Genomic DNA, 11,669 nt, shown 5'->3' with positions numbered 1-11,669 from the left:
AAAAGCGTAAGATTCAAGATGGTGAGTTTGACTGTTGGAGTTTCAAAACCCTTGGCTGATTCTGAAGCCCTCCAAACAGATTTTTCACATACACTTTCCTCAGCTTCCGCACTTGGTTCCTCTGTCGTGTCCTCCACAACCGCAGTATCCAAATCTTCAGTCAAGGCGGTCAATCTCACACTCAATCAAAAAGTCGAGATCTTAGAACTGGTTCCACCAGCATGGCAAGAATCAGTCACATACCGCTGCCCACTTTTCAAAGGAATGGGACATCAAGCTACATCAATCATGTATCACTGAATGGGTTCAAAATGAGGAGAAGATCCGACGTGACTGTACCACTGCACAACAGTCAGCCAAACGATACATTCAACCGGCTCACCCAGGAGCACAACATGCTCTTGATATGTTCATTGAACAAGCTGAACATTCCGGACTGAAATTGAACCGGGGATCGATACATGAAAAATGGATCACTATCTGTGACGCATTTCAGTTACCTGAAAGTGCTAGAGGTCTCGGAAGTACAGGATGGATGCGGGGAGTTAAAGCTTGCAAATGGACTTAAGTGGAGGAAATTGCATGGGGAAGCGGAGGGAGCATCACAACTTGATGTCAAAGAGGAAAGGAAAAGGATGACCAACTTGGCTCGGCCATATTCTCTGGTGAACATCTACAACATGGATGAGACTGGTTTATTCTGGGCGTGAGTTCACGTTTGATATAGGAGTAGTTACAGCTGACATCAGTTCTCCACCTGACAGAACTCTAGCTAGAGAGCATCATCATGGCTTGAAAGGTAGCAAAGCTCGAGTTAACATATATGTCCTTACAGTCAACGCAGATGGTTCCAATCGACATCCCCCTCTTATCATTGGTGTTGCTAAACGACCTCATTGTTTTGGGCGAACGAGCTATGAGGACCTTGGCATTCAATGGGAATCACAAGAATCAGCATGGATGGATCATGTGATCTTTGGTCGATGGCTTCAAGCGTTTGATTGTGAAATGAGGTCACAGAATCTACACATCCTTCTTATGGTGGACAATTTCCGTGGTCATGAAGTCCCTCTGGGCATCACAAACATCCGAGTGGAATTCTTTGCTCCAAATCTCACTGCTCATGTCCAACCACTCGATGCGGGGATCATTGCCGCTTTCAAAGCACATTATCGCATGCAATTCTGTCGACGAGCTCTTCACCGATTTGAAGAAGGTAAACGGGCAATTGTAACGGTACTGGAAACACAATGACTAGGTCGCAGGTTGGGTCAAAGTCGATGGAACTCTCGTGGAAATCTATGTATCTCTGGTGCTAATGGATCGTGTCTCCTCTGCAATCGATGTAGCCAAAGAATGATATTGAAGAATCAGCAAAGTTGGTACTTTGCTGATTGTACTATATACTGTCTACAGGTATCCGTGTCCTCCTCTCAGTTCCTACTGCAAGCGTCTATGTACATACTCGGACAGGTGAAAAACCGCTTTTGAGCAAAACCCAGTGGGGAAATCTCGAAAAGGGAAAACCCGTCCCTACCTACTGCAGCACTGCCTCCAACTCCCGCCGTTCTCCTTCCTAATCCGTCGAACTCGATGGAGTTCTCTCGATTCGTTGTTACTCCGTAACAAGTTTCCCCCCCTGTCTCAAGGATCCTCGCCGAGGATCCTGAATTCTGTAACTAGGTGATTCAGATGGATTGCTCTGAGACACCTTTGGTGCGCCCTGACGTCACACCCACGCTAGTGTGACGGTTGCCATGAAACACGTCACCCGCACGGACCTCCAATGTGACCGAGAAATTACTGACCAAGTCTCTTTCTGTCTCTCTCTTCTTCTTTCCTCCTCATTCCTTCTTTTCCTCTTGTTCGTCGTTCTTTTCACTTATCTATCATTATCCATCCATATCTTACCTATATCTTAGCGCATCCTTCCAACTCTGACCTGTCTGTGAGCATGTCTAAGCGTACTGTAAGCAATTCTCTTCGAATTCGATGCACTTCCTCCTGTTTATCACTGGCTGACGAGATTAGTTGTCCCCGTCTATCTCTTCTCGTCAAACTCGGGCCTCTACTACGGCAATCCTACCTGACGTCGACCCCGAGCTTCTCATGCGTCAAACGAAAAGAATGAGAATTACTTCCCAAGCGCCAGTTCCCTCTCAAACTCCATTGGTTGACGCTTCTCGAAGGGCTCTCGACACCATTAAGGATCGATATCAATCCGGCCCTTCTCGCGATCAACAATCGTCTCTTCTCGATGACGAGGTCATCGAGCAATATATCGACTTCGAAGGGGGGGCAGGGCCATCTGCCACTGGTGAGAACCCATCTCCTGCGAAATCTGTCGAGTCCGAACACGGTACCATCGTTGAAAATCAAAATTCTCCTGGTAATAAGTCCCCTGTGCCACCTTCTGATTATTCCGAGGGGCTTGTCGAGGTTCCCCATGAACTCGAAACCATTTTTCACGCCCCTCGCAAGGTTCCGGTCAATGATGAACTTGCTAAGGCTCTGGATGCTCGAAAAGACTCGGAAATTGGTGAGATTTCTACAGAATTCTGTGCGTTTCTGACTCGTCAGCTACTCTCTGGGCCCGCCTTTCTTTCTCCTCTGTTCGTCACGCTCTGAAGGATGAAGCCCTCGATCGCTTTCGCGAGACTGGGGCCATCAAGCCCACTGTCAAGTGGTTTGGTAACGCCGTGAGCTTTTTCTCCTTCGTATTCCACCGAATTCTAACTGTTAGCTTGATCGCTTGGCCCAAGGTTGGCGACTTCGTAACAAGAATGGTGCTGTTGTCCGTCTCGAGGGTGAGCTTTGCTCCGATTGCCAGCGTCGTCTCGATGGTGGAGAAGATTTTCGTGTAGGTTGTATTGGTCCTCGTGAGTCTTCCTACTCTTCCTGTTCGATATTGATGCAACTTAGTTGGTGGTGTTTGTGGAGAGTGCTCCGCGAAGGGAACTTCAAAGTGTTCGGTGAAAACCAACAATCCCGAGTCCAAATTTCGCGAGGTATCTATCTTCTTCCTTCGAACTTGGTCGATGTTGATGTAAAGGGTATTACTGTCGGAGCCCAGACTGTTACTTCCAAGGTTACCTTCGTCCTGGAGCACGAACTCTGTGCTGTCTCGGCCCGATATCGATCCCTTTCCTCCCAGGATCAATCCTCTTCCCTTACTCAACTCTCCGCTTACATCCATCTTTTCTCTTCTCTTCTCCTTCCTCTTCCCCCAGTACATCTGGGTCTTTACAAATCCCTCCATCTCATTCCTTCCGACTATGTTCCTCCTTCTCCCTCTGAAACCTTGGATCATCTCACCTCCGCTGGCGATCCTACTGGATTGAGTTCCTCTCAGCCAGTCACCGGTCCCTCCTCTTCTCCCCAAACTCCTCTCCCCCGCAATGTCATTCGTATCCCTGCTTCGGCCCGTCGTCCTCGAGCCAATTCTACCGCCTCCAACTTTTAGCGTGTTTATATCTCTCTAATTGTAGCTATATTTCCTGTGTATGCACTTATTTCCACTAAATTCCGTTGATCTTGATCGAGTTCTCACCTTCTTCTGGGGTCTTTTTTCCTCTTTTCCAGAAATTCACCAAAAACGGCCAACTCTTCTACATTTTCTCGTGGTTCCCAGTCATAGGCCGCATTCCCTGTGTATCCTAACCATTTCACCTTGAATTCCTCCTTTCCTCGTCGAATTCTACTGTCCACAATTGCTTCCACATGGAATTCCTCCTGGCCGTTTATTACTACAGGTGGTGGGGGTTGTATCTGTCGACCTGGTATCATGTCTTTAGGATATGGTTCCAACAGCGTCACATTGAAGACATTGTGCACCTTCATTGATGGGGGTAGATCCAATTCGAAAGCATTTTTTCCGACCTTCCTTATGATTTTAAACGGACCAATGTATTTTGCTTCTAATTTTCGACTGGGTCGTTCCGTCGTAAGATACTTTGTACTCAGTAGCACCTGTTCTCCCTCTCTGAATTCTTCTGGGATGCTTTTGTGCCTCCTGTTGTAGTATTCCCCACTAATCTCATTAGCCATTCTGACCTGTTCTTGAACAGCCGTATGCAATTCTCCCATATCTCTCCATTTCTTCTCTAACTTGTTTGACTTCGATCGAATATCGTGCGAATGGATGTCGTAATGTGGCACATAGCCATAACATGCTTCGAACGGACACAACCCATGACTGCTATGCGGGGAGCAGTTATAAGCAAATTCAGCAATTGGTAGAAGTTGATCCCAATTGTCCATGTTGTAGTTCACATACATTCCAAGTAGGATTTCCATCTGTTGGTTCACTCGTTCAGTCTGGCCGTCTGTTTGAGGATGATATGCAGTTGAATATAGGTTCTTTATTCCCAGGAATTGACATATTTCCTTCCAAACCTCTGCTGTAAACTGGGTTCCCCTGTCTGATACGATTGTTCGAGGTACCCCATGCTTTGAAAAGATCTCCTTGATGTATATGTCAGCCACCTTGTTTGCTGTTAGTCCGGTTGTGCATGGAATAAATCGACCCATCTTGCTTAATCGATCCACTATTACTAGAATTGCGTCGAATTCAGTCGACTTCGGCAAAGGCCCTACCATGTCCATCGAGATATCTGTCCACGGGAGTGTGGGCACCGGCAATGAGACTAGATGTCCGTATGGTTGATGTCGATGAGTCTTATGTCGGTTACAGATTTCACATCCTTTTACGTATTTCGCGATATAATCGTCTAAATGGGGCCAATAATAATCCTCTTTGATCATAGTGATGGTTTTGTCTCTTCCTGGGTGTCCTACTAATATTGAATCGTGTCTTGCTCTCATTACTTCTAATCTTGCTTGTCCCTCTGGTATGACTACTCTATTCTTGTACAAGAGCAATCCGCTTTGAGTCCATGATACCACTGGTGTCTCGTTGCTAATCTGTGTCTTCTGTGTGTCCTGTGTGCTATGTGTCTGTGTGTCCTGTGTGCTATGTGTCTGTGTGTCCTGTGTGCTATGTGTCTGTGTGTCCTGTGTGCTATGTGTCTGTGTCAATTGCAGTCCTATTCGTCGTATGTCCGCTATGTCTTCTGAGTCTTTGAGTCCGTTTTTGATGAGTCCAAATAATGAGTCTTCTCGGATTGCTCCTCTTACTATGTGTCTGGTTTCTGAGTCTATCGAATTCGATCCATGTTTCTCGTATGTTGGTAGTAATTGTAGCCAGTTTCCTTTGTTTAGATCTGGGTCCTTACTACTTCCTTTTCCCGGGTGATAATCCCCTCGTCTTGTTAAAGCATCTGCTCCCCCATTTTTGCTACCTGGTCGATAAGTGATCTCTATGTTGAAGTCTCCTAAGATTTCCAGCCACCTCATTTGTCTTCGATTCAGTTGTCGCTTACTTTGGAAGTACTCCAGGTTCTTGTGATCCGTAATGACTTTTATGACATCACTACTGTTCGCCAAGTATGGTCTCCATGCTACCAAGCAGTCCACAATGGCTAGTAGTTCCTTCTCTCCTACTGTGTAGTTTAATTCGCAGGGTGTCATTGCTCGAGACCAATACGCAACCGGATGAAGTTCCGTGGTCCCTTTTATCGATGGATGAGCGAACCTTTGGGACGCTATTGCACCTATCGCACAGTCAGATCCATCGGTTTCGATCCAGGTTGGTTGGGTTCTGTCGAAATGTCGAAGTACCGGTGCTGTCGTGAAAGTTTTCTTCAAGTTTTCAAACGCTTTTTGACATTCCTCTGTCCAATTCCAAGCCTGATCCTTCCTGGTCAGACGGGTAAAAGGACCCACAATGTGTGAGAATCCTTTGATGAACCGTCGATAGAAATTGGCAAATCCTAGGAAAACCTGAGTATCTCGGACTGTCATTGGTTCTCCCCATTCTAGAATGGCTTTCACCTTGTCTTGATCCATTTCGATCCGTTCGTGTCCGATTACATACCCCAGAAACTTTACTTCGTTGCAACTCCATTCACACTTCCTCGGGCTAACAACTAAGTAGTTTTCAAGTAATCGGTCTAATACCTTTTGGACAATTATCTGATGGTTTTCGATCGTGTCTGAGTATACCGTGATGTCGTCTATGTAAACTACCACTCCTTCATCTAACAGGTCGTGGAACATATCCTGCAGGAAGTTTTGAAAGGTGGCTGGTGCGTTGCATAATCCATCCCTTAGAACAGTGCTTTCAAAACTACCGTATCGTGTTCGTAGAGCAGCTTTATGTTCATCTCCTTCTTTTATTCGAACTAACTGATAGGCCCCTTTCAGGTCGAGTTTGGTAAACACCTTTCCCAATTGAAGTCGATCGAGTAAGGTCGAGATAAGTGGCATTGGGTACGAGTCCTTGATGGTTACCTTGTTAAGTGCCCGGTAATCTGTAACTACTCGATAGGGAATGACTCCTTTCTTGGGGACCAGGAATACTGGGGACCCATAGGGCGATTTACTTCTTCGCAGAAGTCCACTAGTTAGTCCATCATTGATCCACTGCTTCAGGAAAGCATCCCCATGCTCGTCCAGTTGGTAGATTGGTCCTGGTTTCAGTTCAGCCCCTGGTACTAATTCGATTTCGTGGTCACATTCTCTTCTTGGTGGTAGTCTTCTTGCTCTTTCTACCTTGAATAATTCGAGGTACTGGTGCCATTGTGTCGGTACGATTTGTCGTAGTTCCTCCTCACTCATTTCGTCCTCCCCTTTCTCTAGTGTCGCTCCTCTTATTAATCCTTCCTCTAATCTTGGATATTTCCAACCAGTATCTCGTCCAATTCTGTCGAATTCGATCAGTCCCTTTCCACAATCGATCCTTGCCCTAAACTGTCTCAAGAAATCTAGTCCTACTAGCACTTCTGGTCCTTCGTATGCCATAACATCCAGTCGAGTTGCAATCCTGAGTCCTTTTCCTAGATCTAATTCTGCTTCTACATATTCGGTCACTAAAGTCGCGGTAGTTCCGTCCAGGAACCTAATCTTCCTTGGTACTTGATATTGTTTCTTTGGGAATAGATAATATAACGGACAGGCCGGCTGCACATATCTTCCTGTAGCTCCGGTATCGATTAACCTTCCAATCTGTATGGTATCTTCCTTTGTTTGTATTTTTATATATATTATTGCCGAATCATTACTGAGATCTATTGGTATCTGAATTTTCTGCGATCCGGGTAGATCCTGGCCGCAAGTGGTCGCATCACTTAGGCCAGGTAGTCGTTTCCCTCTTCTTCAAAGGTCACCGCCATTCCTCGAACTAATGGCCCTTTGGATCCAGTTGGGATCGAATTCGATCCACTAGGAATTGGTGAGCTATGCGGATTTGGGGATCCCCTAATACTGTTTCTCGTGTTTCCTCCATTTGGACAGTTGTTGGCATAATGTTCTGGACTTCTACATTTGAGGCAACGTCGGTTCTCTCTTCTCCAGTTCATTTCGTTCTCGCTGAGGCGTCCCCCATCCTCAGTCCATGTGACCGGGGGGTCGCTTGGTAGACCAAAGTTCATCATCCCTGGTTTTCCACCTGGCAAAGGTCCTCTACCGGTCGGTTGTGAGTGGCGTTCTACCAGGTTGGGCGGATTCGTATCCAATCGTGTTGAATTTGATCGAGGAGGAAGCCAGGTCGTCTCATTTTTGCGTCTAGCAGCCCATCGATTCGCTGCAATCATCGTTTCAGCCATTCGTTGATTTTCTTCGGTTCCAATGACATGTTGCTTGAAGTAGATCCAATCCGATTTGGTTCGAGGGTCGGTGTTATTTACCACTACAACCTTCAGTAGTTCTTCCTTTAGACCCTGTATGGCTGAAGCGATCTTCATTGCGTCTGGTACCTTCCCAAGATGAGTTGACCACAGTTCGAAGTTCGCAAAGTATTCTGCTGCGGTATCGGTCTGTCGTAACTCCTGTAACTTTCGCATAGCTGTACCTGCCATGTTACTGTCTCCAAATTGAGTTCGTAAGTGCTGAACGAATTTGTCGTAACTCTCTAGCCATTCGGTCGAATTCCATATACTTGGATTGGTTATGGCCGGGGTCAGAAGCATTTGAGGGGTTCCTCGAAGATACCCGTACATGAACAGGATCTTTCTCCGATCCGTAGAATACTCGACTCCTTTGAATTCAAAGTTCATGTGGCAGGCCGCCAAGAAGTTGTCGAGTTCGCCTCGTTCCCCACTAAAGGTGGGTGGATCTGCACACCGGGTCCTTCCCCGTCGTTCACTGCGGACAGGTGTTTCTTCCAATGTGGGTTTACTTTCTTCGAATTCGATCGCAGTCGACCTCTTTGGCGTAGATTGGTTCTGTCGGTCAGCTTTTATTGTAGCTAATTCTTCCTTTAATGCATTCTGTTCCTTCTGTTGTGTAGTCATAATGGCTAACAATTGCGACAACTGCTGGGCTAATTCGTGCAGCGGATCTGGGGCAGATGTGATAGAAAGAGAGTCATGTAAAACGGTACTTCTCGAGGAACTCGGTGGTATATCGATCTCTGGGGCCCGCCCTTCTTCCAAAGACTCCTCTCCAGGTATCATGTTGCGTGCTTTTCCTCTGGTAAGCATAAAATCCTTTTCTAATTCGACCCAAGGCGCGTAAGGCTGATTCTTCAACTTGTAACGGTACTGGAAACACGATGACTAGGTCGCAGGTTGGGTCGAAGTCGATGGAACTCTCGTGGAAATCTATGTATCTCTGGTGCTAATGGATCGTGTCTCCTCTGCAATCGATGTAGCCAAAGAATGATATTGAAGAATCAGCAAAGTTGGTACTTTGCTGATTGTACTATATACTGTCTACAGGTATCCGTGTCCTCCTCTCAGTTCCTACTGCAAGCGTCTATGTACATACTCGGACAGGTGAAAAACCGCTTTTGAGCAAACCCAGTGGGGAAATCTCGAAAAGGGAAAACCCGTCCCTACCTACTGCAGCACTGCCTCCAACTCCCGCCGTTCTCCTTCCTAATCCGTCGAACTCGATGGAGTTCTCTCGATTCGTTGTTACTCCGTAACAGCAATGCATGTTATTCTCTTAACATTCTTCAAGCAATTTGAATGGCTGAAGAAGCATGGTGGGATGGAGTGGAAGCAAAAACAATAAGGAAGTGCTTCCAGAAAGCAGGCTGGCTGGGTGAACGTGATGATTTGGGACAGTCTCAGACGCTAGGGGAGAATGACGAGAGAGGTCCGGTAGTTGAGGAATTAGATCCTGAGTCGTAAGTATTTCCTTCATACTGTGATAAAAGAGTGACATAGTAGGTCTGATGGGGTAGAAGATCTCATTCAGGAACTGGATGCGGCGGAAGCAGCAAAACTTATCGATCCAACAGAACGTTTGTCACTGAAAGATATCATCAATCCGGAGGGGAAACATCAAATGGGCACGGAAATCAGAACACTTGCAGAAATCATCGACCTTTGCAAAGACGGACCCGTAGACATTGACACTGAAAGTGAAGAAGAGACTCTATCAGCTCCAAGCTTCCAAGAACGACTCATGGCTCTTAGTGTGGTACTAGTTATGCTTCTTCTGGATGGAAGTAACGAGGCTCGTCAATCCGTAAAGTACCTCTGTGCGCTGGAAAGGCATGAGAGGTTTGCTCATCAGGATGGATTACAAAATCAAATAGAATCGACACGGCTGAACGTACAGGGTTCATTCCTTTTGAGACAGTCTCAGAATGGATGTGAAAAGCCCTGAGAACAGTTCTGACAGCCCTGAGTTCCCTCAGTCACGAGCAGTAACACGTACCTGCGCTTATTCAAATTTCAATAGTACATGGATTACGAAATCAAATAGAATCGACAGGGCTAAACGTACATAGTTCTGGACCCAAGCAGACTCACTTGCAGATGTCTGGCTGCAATGACCCCATTTGTAATCAAACTGTGAACTTGATTGAGATTTGAAGACACTCCGGTCTATGTGACTCAACCGTCTGATCAAGCATAAAATTGCCTCAATGGTCTCCACCACTGTCAAGAAAGTCACAGTGTCGAGTAGGGCCATTTGGAGACTGACTCCACCACAATCACTTGCAGATGTCCAGGCTTGATAACTCTATGCGAATTCAAACTGTGAATTTGATTGAAATTCAAAAAGGCTCAGACATGTGTGACTCCATTGTCCTAGCCGCTGTAAAATTGCCCCAATGGCTTTTACCACGCTCAGGTGCTTCAGGGTGTTGTGTACGGCCATTCAGAGACTGATTCGAGCCGACTCACCTGCAGAGGTTCAGTTCTGATGACTCTATTCAAATTCAAACTGTGAATTTGATTGACATTCAAAAACACTCAGACGTGTGTTACTTGTCACAGTGTCAAATAACCGCTCTTTAACAGACTGACAGTGCTGAACGTACAGGGTTCATTTCTTTTGAGACAGTCTCAGAATGCCTCTGAAAAGCCCCGAGAACAGTTCTGACAGCCCTGAGATCCCTCAGGCACGAGCAGTGACACACACCTGGGCTTATTCAAATTTCAATAGTATATGGATTTTGAAATCATATAGAATCGACAGGGCTGAACGTACATAGTTCATTCCTTTTGAGACAGTCTCAGAATGCCTCTGAAAAGCCCCGTGAACAGTTCTGACAGCCCAGAGATCTCTCAGTCTCAAGCAGTAACACGCACCTGGGCTGATTCAAATTTCAATAGTACATGGATTACGAAATCAGTTAGAATCGACACGGCTGAACGTACAGGGTTGATTCCTGTTGAGACAGTCTCAGAATGGGCCAAAGTAGGTGCCTGAAGTGGACTGACAGCCCTGAGATCCCTCAGTCACGAGTAGTAACACACACCTAGGCTTATTCGAATTTGAATAGTACATGGATTTCGAAATCGAATTGAATCAACACCGCTGAATGTACAGGGTTAGTTCCTTTTGAGACAGTCTCAGATTGTCCCAAAATAGGTGCCTGAAGTGTTCTGACAGCACTGACTTCTCTCAGGCACGAGTAGTAACACACACCTAGGCTTATTCGAATTTCAATAGTACATGGATTTCGAAATCAAATTGAATCAACACGGGGGAACGTACAGGGTTAATTCCTTTTGAGACAGTCTCAAATTGGGCCAAAGTAGGTGCCTGAAGTGTTCTGACAGCCCTGAGTTCTCTCAGGCACGAGTAGTAACACACACCTGGGCTTATTCATATTTTAATAGTACATGGATTTCGAAATCGAATTGAATCAACACGGGGGAACGTACAGGGTTAATTCCTTTTGAGACAGTCTCAAATTGGGCCAAAGTAGGTGCCTGAAGTGTTCTGACAGCCCTGAGTTCTCTCAGGCACGAGTAGTAACACACACCTAGGCTTATTCGAATTTCAATAGTACATGGATTTCGAAATCGAATTGAATCGACACGGCTGAACGTACAGGGTTCATCCCTTTTGTGACAGTCAAAATAGCCCAGCCTACTTGCACCCCGGATCAAGAACATCGGGCAAAAGAAGTAACACACACCTGCACTTATTCGAATTTTAATAGTACATGGATTTCGAAATCGAAATGAATCAACACGGCTGAACGTACAGGGTTGATTCCTTTTGAGACAGTCTCAGATTGGGCCACAGTAGGTGCCTGAAGTGGACTGACAGCCCTGAGTTCTCTCAGGCACGAGTAGTAACACACACCTAGGCTTATTCCAATTTCAATAGTACATGGATTTCGAAATCGAATTGAATCAACA

At 45.9% G+C, this 11,669-nt stretch overlaps 3 protein-coding genes across 3 annotated transcripts; all 3 read left to right on the top strand.

Moving 5' to 3' along the window:
• Positions 1 to 461: 461 nt before the first annotated feature.
• On the top strand, positions 462 to 1,254 carry TREMEDRAFT_36159 (uncharacterized protein; the record flags this gene model as incomplete). The annotated part of the gene is made up of 2 exons (XM_007008480.1): positions 462 to 706; positions 750 to 1,254. 2 exons carry the CDS (start codon positions 462 to 464, stop codon positions 1,252 to 1,254), a joined length of 750 nt encoding a protein of 249 aa, XP_007008542.1.
• A 7,775-nt stretch (positions 1,255 to 9,029) lies between these two features.
• On the top strand, positions 9,030 to 9,665 carry TREMEDRAFT_66439 (uncharacterized protein; the record flags this gene model as incomplete). The annotated part of the gene is made up of 3 exons (XM_007008490.1): positions 9,030 to 9,190; positions 9,234 to 9,547; positions 9,628 to 9,665. The coding sequence occupies 3 exons, from the start codon at positions 9,030 to 9,032 to the stop codon at positions 9,663 to 9,665; spliced, it is 513 nt and encodes a 170-aa protein (XP_007008552.1).
• Positions 9,666 to 10,366: 701 nt separating this feature from the next.
• On the top strand, positions 10,367 to 11,564 carry TREMEDRAFT_66438 (uncharacterized protein; the record flags this gene model as incomplete). Its single annotated transcript, XM_007008489.1, has 4 exons — positions 10,367 to 10,502; positions 10,679 to 10,720; positions 11,359 to 11,466; positions 11,515 to 11,564. The coding sequence occupies 4 exons, from the start codon at positions 10,367 to 10,369 to the stop codon at positions 11,562 to 11,564; spliced, it is 336 nt and encodes a 111-aa protein (XP_007008551.1).
• Positions 11,565 to 11,669: the final 105 nt, after the last annotated feature.

The sequence above is a fragment of the Tremella mesenterica genome (genome assembly GCF_000271645.1).
Source record: "Tremella mesenterica DSM 1558 unplaced genomic scaffold TREMEscaffold_23, whole genome shotgun sequence".
Lineage (NCBI taxonomy): Eukaryota > Fungi > Basidiomycota > Tremellomycetes > Tremellales > Tremellaceae > Tremella > Tremella mesenterica.
This window is presented reverse-complemented; position numbering and strand designations above follow the sequence as displayed.